Source organism: Bubalus bubalis, chromosome 17 (genome assembly GCF_019923935.1).
Source record: "Bubalus bubalis isolate 160015118507 breed Murrah chromosome 17, NDDB_SH_1, whole genome shotgun sequence".
Classification (NCBI taxonomy): Eukaryota; Metazoa; Chordata; class Mammalia; order Artiodactyla; family Bovidae; genus Bubalus; species Bubalus bubalis.
In genome coordinates, this window is record NC_059173.1 from 69,457,400 (window position 1) to 69,476,290 (window position 18,891).

General features: G+C 38.7%; 1 protein-coding gene and 1 long non-coding RNA gene across 2 annotated transcripts; one reads left to right on the top strand and one right to left on the bottom strand.

The window, feature by feature from the left end:
* Positions 1-148: 148 nt before the first annotated feature.
* FGA (fibrinogen alpha chain) lies at positions 149-8,296 on the bottom strand. The gene is made up of 6 exons (XM_006061569.4): positions 8,139-8,296; positions 5,827-5,961; positions 4,834-5,017; positions 3,649-3,794; positions 1,788-3,072; positions 149-1,049 (listed from the first exon to the last, which is right to left on the bottom strand). Exons 1-6 carry the CDS (start codon positions 8,271-8,273, stop codon positions 340-342), a joined length of 2,595 nt encoding a protein of 864 aa, XP_006061631.4. The 5' UTR covers positions 8,274-8,296; the 3' UTR covers positions 149-339.
* A 130-nt stretch (positions 8,297-8,426) lies between these two features.
* On the top strand, positions 8,427-13,150 carry LOC112579996. Its single transcript, XR_003104372.3, has 3 exons — positions 8,427-8,903; positions 9,506-10,086; positions 12,429-13,150. It is a non-coding gene; the product is annotated as an uncharacterized LOC112579996 (long non-coding RNA).
* Positions 13,151-18,891: the final 5,741 nt, after the last annotated feature.

Here is an 18,891-nt window from a genome sequence, read left to right on the forward strand (position 1 = left end):
TGTGACTTTGGGTGGTATGAAATGGAGACATTCTCAAAACTACACCCTTAAGTGTTGCAGAGAGGACCTTCCATCTCACTTCCTCTTACTGATGTACTGTGTGTCCCTTGGTGCCATTTTAATACAAATTTTAAAGCCCACAGAACTATTTTAAAGATTAAAAACTCATATAACTTTATTTTATAAACACTACTATGTCTCAGTTACATTTAGCTACAGTACAAAGAATAATAAAATAGCACCTGAGAATTTTTAGTAGGCTGTAAAGAATCTCCTTTCTCTTCCTTAATTTTTTCTCTTCTTCACTAAATAGAGTCCACTAACTTCCACTCCTTCAGCCTATTGTGTCACAAGGGGCCGGATTTTCATACGAACAGCCCTGAGAGAATAATCTGCACCTCTGAAGGGGGCCCAGACCACACCATTCTCAATCTCATAGGGACTGTTGTCCCTGGGGTCATAGGAGCCACCAGGATAGTAGATGCCATTGAGATTGGCTGCCTGGCAGTTGTTGTACCACCAGCCTCCTCCGTAGACTTCAGCGCAGTTGTCTTCCCACTTGTCTGCATCCCTGTCAAAGGTGCTGAACCGCATGCCAGTGTGAGAAGTGTACTCTGTCCCTTCCTCCACAGAACCCTCAATCAGAGCATCACCTGCTGTGCCCTTGTAAGAGGAGACCTCAAGGGCATAGTCCTCTGCCTCAGAGCCTACCCTCAAGTGATATTCTGCATAAGCCCCTTTCCCAGCCCAGTCTTCTAATTCAACCCTAAGGATGGAGCCCCTCAGGGTTAGTAAGTGGAGGTATTCATTGCCTAGCCAGAATTCTCCTTCTCCCTTGTCATTTAGGCTGCCGAAACCTCTCTTGTAGTCTTGCCAGGTTCGGTTAAAATTCAGTGATCCATCCATTCTTTGCTGGATCAAAAGCCATCCTCCCAAACCGGTCTCTTGATCGCAATAAACAGAAAAAATTTTACTGGATCCTGGTAGCTTGATACTGAAAATGCCACTTTGGGCACCTGAAGGATGTGTTTGGAGGACATCATAACAGTCTAAAAAAAAAAAAATTAAGCTGGTTGGAAGAAATTTCTCTCATTTAACTTTACAAAGTTAAATGGCCTAGATTAAATGAAAGTAACTGGCTTCCTTTCCCTCCCTTCCTTCCATTCTTCCTTCTCTTTAAAGAGAAAGGATGTGATTACACAGGGATGGAACTTATGCAAGTCAATAGCATTTATATGTACAAATTGCAAGGAGGCTTTTTCTCAATGAATTTGTACTTTCACTTCCACATACTGATTAATGACAAGTAATCAGCAAAGATATCTTTAGAATTTAGTACTAATATCACTTATTTTTAACCTGACCTCAATGTCACCTGAGCCATACACTAAAAATATGACTAATATGTTAGTGACAATTTCCAACAGCACACATTCTGAGTGGTAAAAGAATTTGAATAAACAAATTTAAAATTGAGTGCCAGAAGGATTAATTCATTCATTCATATAACATGTATTTATTGAATGCTGACTCCACACTGCTAGGCATTTGGGAATACAGAAATGAACATGATAGACAAAGTCCCTGCCCCCATGGAACTTACAGTCTAGCACGCGTGCACACGCGCGCACACACACACACACAAATAAACAAAACCATGTAATTTCAATTAAGCAGGATAGAGGACTAAGAAAGAAGTAAAAGGTGCTATGGGAGACACGTTGCAGGAGTAATGAACTTAGTCTAAGGGGTCAGGGAAGGCTCCCCCAAAGGAGAAGTGTGGATACCTCTGGCAGGACGAGCTTTAGCATGGCCTTTCTGGGTGGTGTGTGCTCCTTTAAAGCCAAGATCCTCTAGGCTTTCGGCCTCATCTGCCATTTTAAAGAGCTTGCTTTCAATCGCAGAGCCACCTCTGTTGACCGTTGTGCTACTGCTTACAAACTGTTTGCTGTGACTTGAAGTTTTACTACTGGAAGAGCCCAATTCCCCTAAGCCTGCAGCATCGGATTCTAAGCCTGTCTTGCCATCAAACTCGTGGAACTTACGGGTGAAGAAATCATCCCTGGTTCTACCAAAGAAATCATCTAGGTTATCCCTCGTAGACAAAGTGTGGTGCCAGTCAAAGTCTGCTTCACCGCAGTCAGAACCATCTTCAGACTTTACCACTTCTTTGGTCGTTTCTGTGTGACCGTCGGCATTTGTAACAGTCTTTGTAATGATTTTAGAGCATGAACGACGAGTGGTAGTTGTGTGCCCAGAGGCGACCTTCTCATTATCAATCAGAAGCTCTTTATCTCCTTTAGTACTGACAAGTTTACCTGTGTGGAACTCTTGCTTTGTCCCTGAACTTACACTTCCTTCCTCTCTAAAGGTGCCCCAGTCTGGACTGGAAGGCCTAATGCTCCCATGACCTGAGCTATCTGGCCTAAAACTTGAAGATCCAGAGCCTCCAGTATTCCAAGTGCCAGCACTTCCAGGCTCGGGGCGGCCGGGGTTCCAGGTGCCAGCACTTCCGGGCTCGGGGCGGCCGGGGTTCCAGGTGCCAGCACTTCCGGGCTCGGGGCGGCCGGGGTTCCAGGTGCCAGCACTTCCGGGCTCGGGGCGGCCGGGGTTCCAGGTGCCAGCACTTCCGGGCTCCGGGCGGCCAGGGTTCCAAGTACCACTACTTCCAGGTCCATAGCTTCCAGGGTTCACATTTCCAATACTACTGGTTCCAGGCTTTCTGGGACTTCCTGGTGCTAATCCTGTTCCCTGAGATACAGAGTCTCCTCTGGCATGTCCATCGCTACCGAAAGTTTCCAACACCATTTTCATCTGCTGCATTTCCAGCAGTGCCTTCCATTCTGGAGGGGCCTCTTGGAGCTGGCTCTTGAACTCTCTGGGAACAGGGCCTGTAATTGTACTCATTTTTATCAGTGGTAAGTATTGAATGTCTCTAGAGGGAAGTAAGTTTATGGCAATAACCTGTTCAAGTTGCTTCTGCTGATTTTTATAGTCCTCCAGATCTACCTTATGTTCTAAAGCTCTACTGCATGACCCTTTGCAAGATCGGATCTTAATATCAATGTCCACCTAGAGAGAGGGGGGAAAGATAAAGAAAAAAGGTAGTTGTAAATGAACTGTCTGTTGAGTTCTTAGTAATTAACTTACTTTTTGGAAACTGGTTTCACTTGTTTGACTTGGAGACCTACCAACCATCCTCAGTGGAAGAGACCTTGGGTACTGTAAGGCTGGCCAGAATAAACAATAGGAGCTATCTGGATTTATCTTAGAATAGATGAAGAGGAAAGTGCTATTCCCTCCAAAGGAAACATTAATGATGTGATCCTCTGTGAGACTGAAGCTGAAGACTCAGAGACACAGTGGTGTCAGGGACAAGCAGGGCTTGGAATAAGACAAGCAAAGACTGAATATTTGCTTTTGAAATTACCATTTTACATGCCCTTGGAAATTTTACTTAATAGCACTGAGCTTGTTTTTTCATCTGTAGAGTGGATCTGTAATACCTACTTTGGTAGATAATAGCTATAATGCATTGCTGTATGTCAAGTAGGCGTTTAAGTAGGCATTTAATGAATGACTATTGTCTTCCTTTCCTTGCTACTCAAAAACAAGGAAATCTGAAGTCAGAGTCACATAGTTACTCACCTCCAATCGTTTCATATCTACCAGTTGATCCCTGACATTTTTCTGCAGAAGGTTGATATGTTGTACTTGTTCTATGACTTTGCGCCTCAGGATCTCAATTCTGCTTCTCAGATCTTCTGATACTTGGCTAAATGTATTATCATTGTCTGAAATGGAAAATATGGATACTGAAGTAGCTGCTGAGTGATTTGCTTGTGTTAGTCAGAAAAAGAAGGCAATTTGCTTATGGATATTCCCCATTTTACTTCTATAATAGTTTCTACTCTAAACATTTAATTTGTGATTTTCAAATCTATTAGGTGTTTGATATTTGAACAATATCCTGCAGTCATCCATGAAAATTAAGGTGCATTCTTCAAATAAATCTCTGAAAATTTAAAGGTATAATTGAGATAAAATAATGTTTAATCACATTCCAATTATTTCATTATATCCTTAATCAAGGAACTTGAATATATTCTTGGATTTTCTTACTGAAAAGGTTTTCTTCCCAGCTATAGGTTTGAAATTGTTTGTAAACTTTCTTTTTTTATAAGTCAGCAGGATCATTCATTTGCCAGTTGCTCTTGCACCATAAAATTAATTAGTTGAGTCTCCCAATGATATAAAGAGTGAAGGCAAGTTTTCATGAGCTGGAGTCTCTTACTAAACTTGCTGCCCATGCCCAGAGCAAGTCTGAAGTTTCCTGGTCCTAATGAGACTTAGTGCTAGGCCTGGGAGAAAGAGACAACATGACTCCATATTTTTTAAAAAGCAAAACAGTTTCTAAGAAGCTGGGTGGAGTCTGAATTGCACTCCCAGCCCCACCACCTGAGCGCTTTGTGCCTTTGGGCAAGTCCCTTGACCTCTCAGTACCTTCCTTTGTAAGGCAGAAACAGAAATATCTACTCAAAATGTTGGGCTCATCTTATTTGCAGAATATACTCTTAAAAAAGAACACACTTAAATTCTAGTCTTAAGTCCAAAATTCTGACTTACTTTGTGACCTAAAATAATGCTAAGCTACCTTGTTTTACATGATAAAAATGACTAAAACAAGACCCCTCCTTAAAATTCAGGGATATCATAAAGATATGTGTTTCTACTTAAAGTACCCTGGAATAAAATCACAGTTGCTACAACAAGACATCCTATCTATTTCTGATTTTTGTTGTTTTTATTGTGTGCACTAACTGTAATACTTACTGTTAGCTTTGGCAAAATCCCCTCTCAACAGTTCCACTATGTTCTTGGTCAATGTATTAGAGTCCTTATAGTTCTTCTGATAATTAAATAGTGAATCTCTTAGTTTATTTATTCTGCTTGTAAAATCTTGATCGACTTCATCAATCAACCCTTTCATCCTGCAGCCAGAAGGGCATTTTGTATTCTGGAAACGAGGAGGAAAAATTAAGAGTCTATCTCTCAGAAACAGACTTATGGGTGCCGAGGGGTGGGGGAGGGTGGAGGAGGGATGGATTGGGAGTCTAGGATTAGCAGATGTAAATTAGTATATGCAAGATGGATAAACAGCAAAGTCCTACTGTATAGCACTAGGGACTTTAGTCAATATCCTGCGAGAAATCATAATGGGAAAGGGTGTGACAAAGAATACACATATGTATTACTAAGTCACTTTGCTATATAGTAGAAATTAAAATAATATTGTAGATCAACTACACTTCAGTAAATTAAAAAAAATTAATAGAACAGTCTGTCTCTCAGAGCCAGTAAAATTTTGCAGGTTTCTGTGAGCCCCCACTGTTCTCTTCTTCAGTCTCTTCACATCATTTCTTGACCTAAAAGTACTTTAAGAGGGCTAGTCGGAAATCCTAAAGAAATTCTGGAATGAGGGTCCGCATAACCATAAATTAGGACCCATGAAATCTGGAGGCCCTAATACTCAGGTAGTTCCTAGTACCTGTCTGAACATGCAACTATAATCCAATCTGTTAATCCCACCAATGATCCAGAGTCTGGGAAGTGATTTAAGCAGTGCTCTCAGGACTAGGTTCTTTTCTACTTGTCTTCTTTTATTTGCAATATAGGTTAATTAGGTTATTTCCTACTGGACAAGTTTTCAGTGACCTGAAGTGGCAGCTTGCATACACTGCCAGCAGGCCAGGAAGGACTGTCCTGATTCGATCCATGTGCCCAGGAAAGGACTCTCCTGCCCCAGTCCCCATGCCCATGGCTTACCCAGTCTTCATCAGAGCAGAAGGGCCAGCCTGTCTCTTTGCAGACAGATTGCTGTCTTTCCACAAGTCTTGGGCCACGCACCCCTCCTCCTTCAGCTAGAAATTCACCATCGACAGCATCACTGCCATCTTCTGTCTTTAACGATTTATAAACACACACAAAAGAGAGAGGTGATCTTTAAGCAGATAAAGAGGAGACACTGGCATACCTATAAATCCTGAGCAAGGGATCCAAGGGGCTCTATAAGCTTCAGTTTTCTTATCTTTTGGATGAAAATCCTTAAGGCCCATTTTGTGGAGTTGTGAGGTTAAAGGAGATTAGTGTATAAACCTTAACTGTGTTTGACACTAATCAAACCTTTAGTAAATGTTAGGAGTTTTAAAGGATCTGTTATAAAATCAAAATTATTTGAATCAACAAACAGTTAAAATTTACTTTTACATTTTCATTCATACCTGGAGATAGAAAAATAATGGAGAAACCCAAGAGTTCTCTCTCCTCTAACTTCTGTTTTAGTGGAAAAACCTATACTTCAGGTCTATGTCTCCTTCAAATATCTACAACGACCTTATGGGTCCAAAATTTAAACAAGCATATACCGAGGACACACGTGTGGCCAATTCATACTCAGAAATGCTTTTAGGGTTACTCACATAATAATTTCTTTTATTTGAAATGAAAAGTATACTGAAAGAAAAAAAAAAGGCCCAAGATTGACAACCTTTTTTGAACATCTTATAATTAGAAATAAAAGTTAAAAAAAAAATTCTATTGGTATCAATGAGTGAAATAGGATATATACATATTCTTCCAACAAAATGGTATAACTTAATACATCAATGTTGATTTTAGGTTTTAACTATTTTTATTTTGTACCACCAACTTGCAGGGAGTTTTGTGTTCTCAGTAGTTTATTTTTGTTATAATTTTATTTATTTATTTTCTCTGTGCTGGCTTTTCTCTAGTTTGGGGAGTACTCTCCACTTACAGTGTGCGTGGCCGTGGGGTCTCCTGTTGTGGAGCACAGGCTCTAGGGCTTTCGGGCTGCACTGGTTGCGGTTCCCAGGCTCTAGAGCACAGGCTCGGTCGCTCTGGAGCATGGGCTCGGTTGCTCTGTGGCATGTGACATCTTCGCAGACTAGGGACTGAACCTGCATTTCTTGCATCTCCTGCATTGGCAGGTGGATTCTTTACCACTGAGCCACTAGGGAAGCCCTCAGTAGTTTATTTTTATAATTAGTTAGTATTTTCTGTCTCATTAAAAAAACCCCGATAATAGTAATGTGAATTCAAGCAATCAAGAGCAATTTATTTAAAGGGACAAGTACAATCTTTATGTTTAAAAAATAAAATTATAAATTTAGATATACTTTGGAATAAAATCACAAGATAATAAAAACAGGTAAAAATTAAATATTTATGCCAATAGTGGAGAAATAAATGAAATTTATGCATTATGCAAAATATAACTTTAGCAAATGCTGTTAGTCTTATTTGCTATAAAAATGGTTATTTATTGCTTACTGTAAGGGAGGAAAATTATGTTAGAAATATTCTTTAGTTTCTTCTACTCTGGTAGGGTTTATAAGTAGTAAAGAGAAAGAAATAAACAAGGATAGTTCACAGCCTGGAAGTAACTGAATTTTTAGAACAGATTTATCATGTTTTCATAAGATTAATGTGTTTCAAAAGTATTGTTGAATAAAGTTTCTCTTCTTTTGTGTAGATCTCTGTAGTCAAACTTTAGGAATTATTGCAATATTTGTGATTATCTTAAAAGCATACGATTTCTTCCAAAAAGCATATTGCTTTATCAGTTAATCTCTTCTGATTTTACTGTGTAATTTGTTTTCAAAAATAGCTAATTTTCTTTTGTCTTAAACACAAAAACAAACTTTTAGAAAAGCTACATTAAACCATTGCTCTGCATGTTATGGGCAAATAGAAATTAATAATTAGGTTAAAAATTCTTATCATAAGAATGTTCTGTTAGCTAGCAATCCCAAGTCTTTACAGCAACAAAGATAGAACAGATTTCTTCTCTTTAAAACAAACAAACAATATAAAACCAAGCTACAGGTGCAGAAGCGTCCCCTGTGAATTTATACACTTTGGTCCGGCTAAGTCTCTTTCTTAGGATCATATTCCCTGTATTCTTGAGCTGGCAATCCCATCTGGGAACTTCCCTCCCCAGGCTGCAGTTTATAAAGCCAGCAGTGTGTGATGATATACACATAGCTGACTCAGACCTGCAAGCTCTTTGTAGAATAAACACCAGAGAGAAAGAGAAAAGGAAATAGAGAAGGCCATACCTTAACTGCACCCACCAAACTCAGGACCAGGCAGAGGTCCCTCACGGAAAACATCTCTGCGGTGGATAGGGCTGACTCAAGAGGAGCACCAGCTGAAAAAAGGAAGACTGCCTCCTCTTCCAGTCCCCATCCCATTTAAATCTGCAGGAGGTCTGATTAATCATTATCTTTGTCCCATTGAGACAGTCAACATGCACCCTGCATCCCTCGCTCCTTCTGTAAGGTTGTTGTCCTAGAATTTCTTGCTCAATTCCCCAAGCTTGTTTGCTTCTGATAAGCTGTTGCAAAGTAGCCCAGTTCGTGGAAAATTCCACATTCCAGGAACACGGTGACTTTGGAAATGCAAGGGGGAACATGGGAGGACCTACTATTGGAGTACTTGAAAGAATACAGAGGGTGGCAGAGACAGGCTAGCCATAGCCCACCAGGAGGTAGAGATTTGACAACTGAGGTTTCAGTTTACATAGGAATTATGGTTGGTGGATCTGACTTTTGACTGACTATGACGATGAACTGATCCTGAAGGGCTTCGATAAGCTTACTGTGAGCAGAGATGACTTCCCTCTATCCAGAATGGTTAGGACAGGCAGCCCCTGAAGCCAAATATCCTAGATTCACAATCCCAGCTACACCATTTCCCAGCTCTGCTTTTGGACAAAGTACTCTACTTCTTTATGCCTCAGATTCCTCCTAGTGATAACTTGCCACACATTTTTATGAAGAATAAATAAGTTAATCTTTGTAAAGCCCTCAGATTGCCACATAGTAAGTACTCAGTAGTAAGTGTTAACAATTATTGGAAAACTTAAAATGCCATGAAAATATTATTTGTTTTCAGTTTCTGTAACTTTGGACCTGCTAATTTATTTCCCTGCTCTTTATCAAATTTTCTTTTCTAAGGAGTTGCCAGATTTAGCAAATAAAAAACTAGGATGCCCAGTTAAATTTGAATGTCAGATAAACAGCAAATATATTTTAGTGTAAGTATGTCCCATTCAATATTTGGACATAGACTAAAAATTTATTTTTGTTGTTTATTTGAAATATATATTTAACTGGGCATCCTATGATATGTCTGCCAATGCTGCTTTGTCTCAAATGCTGCTTCCTATGTGAAGCCAATCCTGATCGTAGTATAATAACCAAAAATTATTGAGTGTTTACTACGTGCTGGGCACTTTGTTGGACACTTTACATAGTACCTGATTTCATGTCTCCAATTGAAATCAGCCTCTTATTTTTTTCATACTTCCTTAGACCATGTACCACTCATAATATTTAATAGTACAGGAACATTATCCATCTCATCCATTAAATCATAAACTGGAGAACTGACATATTTTATTGATCTTTATATTCCCCAAAAGGTATGGGACTTCACCGAACAAGAAAACATGAATGAACTCCACTGTTGTGAAACTGACTGCTGTCTCCTTGGGCTCTGCGGGTGTGTGAAGCCTGGTGTGAGTGTGTGAGAGCCCTGGTACAAGGCAGAGCCCTCCCACATCGCCTGCTGCATGGAAGGTTCTTTGTCTGACCAGGCTCACCGCTGATGTGGCTTTCTCAGGTTTCTAGAGGCAGCTGCAGAGCTCAGAGAGAGCCCTGGAGCCTTATCTGGATTCTGGAGGGCAATGATTCCATGGAAAACTGGGTGACACTTGTCTACAGTGGTTGAACTAGCAAAATGCCAGGAATATATAGGACCCAAGACTGACTTCCCCAGATGTTTTCCTCTGCACAAAGTGTCTTTCTTGGAGGTGAACATGGAATATGGAAAGAGTTCCCAGAGAGTAATCTGGTGAACTTCAGATGACTTGGTTGGACAGAATCTGATGGAAAGTAAGCTAAAAGAAACCAGTGTGGCTGAATGCAAGCACTCTGGTGCCATGTCCAGGCATTTCCAAGTGGCACCCGGGGCACCGTTGTTGCTATTCCATGGCTCCTTCAGGTATCTGCACGTCTCTCTCCCTTGCTTCATCTAGGGCTCTGGTCAGATAGCACTTCTTTGGAGACACCTCTTTTGACCACCCTGTCTAAAGGGCAGCCACCCTCACATGCTTTTCTTTTAAGCTGAGTGGGTTTTCACTCATTCTATTTTATCACTACTGGACAGTATAGATGGGAAAGTTGTTTATTTTTTGTCTCTTCCACACTACATTCCTGAAGCTGAGGCACACTGCCTACTACAATGCCAGGCATAGAAGAAGTACTATTAAATATAAATAGAAAGTGCCTGTGTTATCTCTCCAGTACCAGAGTTCCCTAAGCAAGCACTTCTGGGGGACTCTTCAGCCTGGCACTGCAAAAATGAACACCAGGCTAGGTTCTTTATCTCATGTGCGTGCTAAGTCGCTTTAGTCATATCTGACTCTTTGCAGCCCTGTGGACCCTATGCCAAGCTCCTCTGTCCATGGGACTCTTCAGGCAAGAATATTGGAATGGGTTGCTGTGCTCTCCCCCAGGGGATCTTCCCTACCCAGGGATCAAACCAGCATCTCTTATATTTCCTGCCTTGGAAGGTGGGTTCTTTATCAGTAGCACCACCTGGGAAGCCCTCTTTATCTCATAAACAAGCCTTGTTATCAGCCATGGAGAAGCAGGTTTTGCTTAGACAGAAAGGCATGCAGGTGAATAGGCAATGAATAATACAAGGAATATGATTTTTTTATTGAGGTGTATATGATGTCCAATATTGTGTGTTTCAGGTATACAGCATACTGTTTCATAGTTTTTAAAGATTATAGCCATTTACATTTATTATAAAATATTGGCTATATTCCTATGTTGTACAATATATAGGAGTATAATTATTTTAAATCATATGACAATAAGGATATCTTTACAGGAGTAAAAATGGGTAGAAAATTTAGAATTTTCCAATTTCTTAAGCCAAAACCACTCTGTATTGCATTTCCCCAACAGATTACTATAGTCTATTTTCTTTAGCTCTAATGAGATAAATGTTTCCTTCATTAATATAATTTTCCACAAATTATAAGTATCTAAATACAGAATTCACATATATGTTATGCCATCACACCTGGCAGGACTACAATAGTTCCTATTTGTATGATATATAATGTATGTAAACAGAGTAGAAACTCTATAACTGTAATTATGTTTCACTTTTAAACTATATCCACACATTAAAATTTATATAGGAGGCTAAAATACATAGCCAGTCATCTAGATATTTGCCCTTATAGAAGCATAACTTTAAAATACAAATAAAGCAAAATAAAGCAACCCTCTGCTTTCTTTTGAATGGGGTATTTGTCCTTATTAGGGCTACATCCCAGAAAGGAGGCCATCCCTTCCTTCACCAATTTATTTTAAATGTATTAAATTCTGAGATCAGTTCATTTATTCATTTGTTTGAGAATAATAAACATTTATTGTATATCTGCTATTTGTCCATCCTGCATGCTATGTTCCTGAGATAGAAAGGCAAATAATGTATAGTCTTGTACATTCAGGTTGCTTGCAGTTGGGGAACAAATAGATACATGTGCAGCTAAGAAGTTAAACCATATAAAATTGCCATTTTTGTAGGTCAGAATGATTAATATCTCAATTTCAGTAGGTTTAATCTGATACAAAACAATGGAAAAAATCCCATGAGGTAAGTTCAAAGTACTTTTAGAACACAGAGATTGAAATAGTGTTTCTGCATTACTTTCTGTCATATTTTTTTTTATAAAATATTCCTTAAAATATCAGATTTAATTCATGTCTAAAAATGAAAGATACCTCTTAAAAAATAGTAGTTACATCTTTTAGCATAAAAACTTGTATGAATGTGTATCTTTATTAGTCTCCTAATAACAAGAACATAATGGTACTTTGACAGGAAATATTTTGTTAAAATAGTATTTAGTGCATAATTGGAAAGTAGCACAATTAATTTCTATATTTTGAACTGTCTGAATTACAAAAATATAAGAGATCCTGGCACTTATACTACTCTTTTGGCACCTCTGGCTCAGGTTTTTTTCTTTTTGTTTTTTGCCTCGGGTTTTGACAGCAGTGACTGATCTATAAAGGATTTACTGGAAAATGTTGGGGTTTTTTTTTGCCTCAGGTTTTGACAGCAGTGACTGATCTGTAAAGGATTTACTGGAAAACGTTGGCAAGGCTACTTAGCTTTGTGTATCTTATTTTCTCTCCTGGTCTCCTGAATTTCAAGCAAAATTGCAAAAGCTTGTTTTTAACCAATCTGCTTACTGTGAAAGGTGAATAGATTAGTATGACGATCTATCTGAAAGTGACTAATGGGCTTTTTACTTTCAGAACTCATCAATACTCTGACTGCAGATGGTTTTCCTGAAAGTTACAGCTGTAGAAAGAAGATGAGAATTTCTTTAAATACACAGAAATGATTCTGAGCTACACTTACGAAAGTGAGGATGGAAAAAAAGAGTTCTTGATCATTCCTGATTCCATCACAGTGTGTTTCTCTTTAATCTCTTTATTCATGAAAGAAACCTACTTTGTTTTTAAAATTAAACTATCCCCAGATTAATAGCCATTTAATTGAATATTTTTTAGCATTTTTGGAATTAAATTTCATAATGTTCCAGTCATAAAATAATCATTTTATTTTTTTTGTCCTTATGCATGATTTTCATGATCTTTTACTTAAGTTCTTTTAATCAGGTTTCCACTAAGTCATTGTATGTGTGTGTGATATGTATGCTTGAGGAGTGTGTGTGAGAGAGAGAGAGGGAAAAGTGAGGTCCCTTAAGTGTTGCCAGTGTTTCATTTCCTTTGGTTTTGAACCCAGGTTTCCTGAATTGCAAGCAGTCTCCTGCATTGCAGGTGGATGCTTTACCAGCTAAGCCACCAGGGAAGCCCTTTTAACTATATTATCAACTAAATAATTCATTTTTCAAGATTAATCAATTTTACTTACAATGTGCTTAGCTAAATTTTGCTGGATATATCATTTTTTGTTGACTGTGTATTAAAGTATAAATGGTATTTTTGAAAAATAAAACCATTATGCAGGTGAATAATCAAGTGATGTGTTAATATCAACAACATGAATTCATCTCAACATCATACAGCTTAAATTCATTTAATTTGGCACACTTCTCTGATGTCACTGTGGTTCTTCTATTAAATATAGCAAACATGATCTATCAGTTGGTATTTATTTAATAGTCATGTATTGAGATCTGGGAAAAGAGTATCTGTAAGGTATTTGGACTTTCCATAGCAAGGAATTTATGAAAATTATGGTGTAATTTAATTATTTAGACTGATTTACTTCTCCATGACTCTTCTTGAAACCTATTTTTAATGGACAATTTTATAGTAAAAAAAAAAAAGAAGGCATTTGGGTAAAATTTTGTTTAAACAAAAGTCAACAAAAAAAAAATATGGAGCATTGAAACCCAAACTGACAAGTATACCATGATGTATTTCTCTCAACAGTCAAGTTCATGAACAATAGGGAAAGACTAAGAAATGGTTACCAAAACTGACTAAGGAGATATGACAACTAAATGTAGTGTATCACAGATCAGACCCTGAAACAGAAAAAAGGGCATTAGTGTAAAAACTGATGAAATCTGAATAAAGCATGGAAGTTAGGTAAGAGTAACTACTAGGATTGGTTTCTTAAGTTTTGACAAACGAGCTTTGGTGATATCAGATGTTTAACGTTAAAGGAACTGGGTGATAGAGATGGGGGACTCTGTGTAGTATCTTCTTTTCTGCAAATAAAAAATAATTTGGAAATTTAAAATTTATTAAAAGATATGGGTCAAAAAAATTAAAGTTTTAAAATTATGTTTCCAAACTTAACCAACATTAGATTCAAATCTCATGCAACAATACCAATCTTAACAGCACAAATCAATTCAATTTTGTCTTTGTCTCTGGAGCAGTTTCATATATGATCTCATTTGACCCTTCCCATAGCTTTGTGGTATAAAAAGAGCAAATTAGGAAGGAGAACATTTCCAGTACAAGGTCACTTAGATGTTAGGTCATTTTTTTTCTAAGTCACACTTTAACTAGTCATCCCTGGGGATTTGAAAGAGGTTACATTCATTGCCGAGTAGAATCTGCCCTACTCTGTTTGTTTAAGAAGGGTCAACATTCAGACTTATTCAGGGAGGGTTCCCATCTACCTTGGCTTACTTCATGCTTTTAAGTTACCAGCAGAAGCAAACCTAGATAAGGACTTGGGAAATGGGAGAGAGGGCCAAGAATACTGGATTTGGGATTTGGAAAAGACAGTTGTAGACATGATTAAATGTCATGATCTGAATTTATCTACTTGGGCTTTCAAATATTTCCCAGTGAAACTGAGATTAACAAGAGCTTGAAATTTCACCATCCAGCCTTCCCCAAAGGCTTTCAAACCTGCTACAGAGGCGTGTTGTACAAGCCAGCAGTCAGCCCTACTCTGAGCGCTCAAGATTAACCATTTGGGCCAAAACTTGTGTTTACAAGGCTAATCTTTATCTATCTTTAGTTCATTTTCCTTATTAAAGGAAAAATATTAATGTTCTTCTTGAAAGCAGATCATTATTGAAGAGTGGTTATGATTTAGGTACATGGGACCATTACTTGTCTGATAATTCCTGTGTCCCAAAGTAATTTGTGAACACTGTCTCAAGAATAAGATCATCAAAATTACATTCTTTGATCATAATGAAAGGAACTTAGATATTAATTAAAAATACAGTTTTAAAAAGCACAAGCTTTGGGGCCAAATAATATTCACTTTGAAAGACTTGGAATCGAAAGGAGATTAAGGGAAGTTACCAAATACTCAGATTGTAGGTAGAGCTTAACAATGCTGAATGGAAAAAGTAGTAAGCACGATAAAGACCTTAGTAGTGCTTCTCAAATTGTTTGTGGTAAAGGACCAGCTTCATTAAATTTCTAATGAGTCACAGGCCTATTAGACCATAAAATGCAATAAAAATAAGTATTAGTGAAACAAAGTGTAAAAAGGCAAGGATATACAAAATATAGGTCAATTTTTTTATTATTAGATTCTGAAGGCATATAATTACATTTGAATAAATATAATCATCACATACAAAATATAGGAAAAATGTTTCTACACTAATTATTAATTTTTTTGCTTATCATAATGCTGACTTGTAACAAAAAATTGGGGGATCAGTATTCTAAGTCACACTGATTTACAGCATGATGCCATTTATATAATTTAAAAATGCATAGCACAAAAGAATATGTACAAATAAACACATCAAGTCTAGTACAATGGTTGTTTATTATAAGGAGTAAAGAGAAGAAAAGGAAATTTGAATGAAAGAGACTCAATAAATCAGAGTGACCTGACACAGATGTGTGTGAATGGTGTACTACAAGTATGACTAATTCAACTTCGGGGTGCCCAGATGGTGCAGTGGTAAAGAACCTGCCTACCAATGAGGGTTCCATCCCTGGGTTGGGAAGATCCCCTGAAGTAGGAAATGGCAACCAACTCCAGTGTAGTTTTGCCTGGAAAAGTCCATGGACAAAGAAGCCTGGTGGGGTTGCAGTCCATGGCATCGTAGAGTCCAAACACGACTGAGCAACTGAGTACAACTCAATTTCTGCCTCTGGGACACACACACACACACACACACACACTGAAAAGGTATATGAAATTGTCTTTCCCCATTCTAGGTCTCTTTATTTTTTATTTTTTTTGTTCGTTGTTGTTGTTTATCCTTAGCTTATATTTTCCCAGAAAATCACGATGGTGTGATCACTGACCTAGAGCCAGACATCCTGGAATGTGAAGTCAAGTGGGCCTTAGAAAGCATCACTACGAACAAAGCTAGTGGAGGTGATGGAATTCCAGTTGAGCTATTCCAAATCCTGAAAGATGATGCTGTGAAAGTGCTGCACTCAATATGCCAGCAAATTTGGACAACTCAGCAGTGGCCACAGGACTGGAAAAGGTCAGTTTTCATTCCAATCCCAAAGAAAGGCCTTGCCAAAGAATGCTCAAACTACCGCACAATTGCACTCATCTTACATGCTAGTAAAGTAATGCTCAAAATTCTCCAAGCCAGGCTTCAGCAGTACATGAACCATGAACTTCCAGATGTTCAAGCTGGGTTTAGAAAAGGCAGAGGAACCAGAGATCAAATTGCCAACATCTGCTGGATCATCGAAAAAGCAAGCAAGTTCCAGAAAAACATCTATTTCTGCTTATTGACTATGCCAAAGCCTTTGACTGTGTGGATTACAATAAACTATGGAAAATTCTTCAAGAGATGGGAATACCAGAGCACCCGACCTGCCTCTTGAGAAACCTATATGCAGGTCAGGAAGCAACAGTTAGAACTGGACATGGAACAATAGACTCATTCCAAATAGGAAAAGGAGTACATCAAGGCTGTATATTGTCACCCTGCTTATTTAACTTATATGCGGAGTACATCATGAGAAACATTGGGCTAGAGGAAGCACAAGCTGGAATCAAGATTGCCAGGAGAAATATCAATCACCTCAGATATGCAGATGACACCACCCTTATGGCAGAAAGTGAAGAGGAACTAAAGAGCCTCTTAATGAAAGTGAAAGAGAAGAGTGAAAAAGTTGGCTTAAAGTTCAACATTCATGGCACCTGGTTCCATCAATTCATGGGAAGTAGATGGGGAAACAGTGGAAACAGTGTCAGACTTTATTTTGGGGGGGCTCCAAAATCATTGCAGATGGTGACTGCAGCCATGAAATTAAAAGACGCTTACTCCTTGGAAGAAAAGTTATGACCAACCTAGATAGCATATTCAAAAGCAGAGACATTACTTTACCAACAAAGGTGCGTCTAGTCAAGGCTATGGTTTTTCCAGTGGTCATGTATGGATGTGAGAGTTGGATTGTGAAGAAAGCTGAGCACCGAAGAATTGATGCTTTTGAACTGTGGTGTTGGAGAAGACTCTTGAGAGTCCCTTGGACTGCAAGGAGATCCAACCAGTCCATCCTAAAGGAGACCAGTCCTGGGTGTTCATTGGAAGGACTGATGCTGAAGCTGAAACTCCAATACTTTGGCCACCTCATGCCAAGAGTTGACTCATTGGAAAAGACCCTGATGCTGCGAGGGATTGGGGGTAGGAGTAGAAGGGGATGACAGAGGATGAGATGGCTGGATGGTATCACTGACTCGATGGACGTGGGTTTGGGTTAACTCTGAGAGTTGGTGATGGACAGGGAGGCCTGGCATGCTGCGATTCATGAGGTCGCAAAGAGTCGGACACCACTGAGTGACTGAACTGAACTGAATCCAATTGAGTCTGTGATTATATCTCTTGTTTTATTTCTTAAGCTATGAGTTTGAGCAAGCTTCATGATTTGGTGATGGACAGGGAAGCCCACTGCAGTCCATGGTGTCTCAAAGAGTTGAACACGACTGAGCGACTGAACACTTCAGTGTTCACCACTGAATATTAATAACCAGACAAGTAAAAATTTGAAATTCATCTGTTTATCTCTATCTAATTGAATTTTAAATCAACTACAGAACTATTAATAATTTGTGGTTTTGCTGAGTTACTCAATCTGTCCAGCTCTTTGTGACCCCCATGGATTGTAGCCCACCAGGCTCCTCTGTCCATGGGGATCCTCCAGGCAAGAATCCTGGAGTGGCCTGCCAATTCCCTCCTCCAGTGGATCTTCCCAACCCAAGGATCAAACCTCCATCTCCTGTGGTTTCTGCATTGGCACAAATAGATTTTTTACCACTGAGCCACCTGGTAAACAAAACTAACAATATTTTGTTTGTAAAGACCTGGGCTCCATTCCTAGGCTGGTAAGACCCCCTGGAGGAGGGCATGGCAACTCACTCCAGTATTCTTGACTGGAGGATCCCCATGGATAGAGGAGCCTGGTGGGCTATAGTCCATGGAGTCGCAAAGAGTTGGACACTAAGCACAGCACATAACAAGACAAACAGTGAAGAGGTATAAAGTGAAGTCGCTCCGTCGTGTCTGACTCTTTGCAAACCCACTGACTGTAGCCCACCAGGCTCCTCCATCCATGAGAATCTCCAGGCAAGAATACTGGAGTGGGTTGCCAGTTCCTTCTCCAGGGGAATCTTCCCGACCCAGGGATCAAACCTGGGTGTCCTGCATTGTAGGCAGACACTTTACCATCTGAGGTATCATGGAAGCCCGTGAAGAGGTATAGAAGAAAGTTAGAAGCCCCTTCCCATCAATCAATCCTGAATTACCCAACATGCAGACCATGTATGTACTCTGGACACTCCAAAAACAGGGGTTCCAAATGTTTATGAAAAAATGTTATAATTGATATTTTAGGAGAAGCATTGGAAAAGTGATCATGAGAAAATCAGAAACTTTTGGACTTGTTTATATTTATTTTGTTTAGTATTTTATTAAATTTTATAGATCAGTTGGAGAACAAATATAGACAAATGATGCATGTATGTCGAGACTACATTCTACTCACGATGTATATGCATATGTACTTTTACATACTTCTCATTGTAAAGTTGCTTTTCATCTTAAAGTTTCACATATTATTTAGTAAATGCTTCTAGGTTCATACAGAGATATTATACTTATGAAATCATTGCATTCATTCCAGTCATTGTACTAATAAATCACCTTGTTCATTTTTCCAATGTTAATATTTTCTAAATTTCCCACTGCTATTAAGTATTTATTTAGTATTTAAATAATTATTTACATTTCTGCATAGAGCTATTTTCTTTTTCAAAAATAATTTTCTTCAGATAAATCACTGGAGTGATATTGTT

Bases quoted from the DNA above. Each gene is read 5' to 3' on its own strand.
- FGA (XM_006061569.4), bottom strand. From the start codon at position 8,273: ATGGGATGGGGACTGGAAGAGGAGGCAGTCTTCCTTTTTTCAGCTGGT. The intron at 5,962-8,138 runs GTATGGCCTTCT...AAATCGTTAAAG, and splicing joins GTTTGGTGGGTGCAGTTAAG to ACAGAAGATGGCAGTGATGC. The intron at 3,073-3,648 runs GTGAGTAACTAT...CCCTCTCTCTAG, and splicing joins TAGATATGAAACGATTGGAG to GTGGACATTGATATTAAGAT.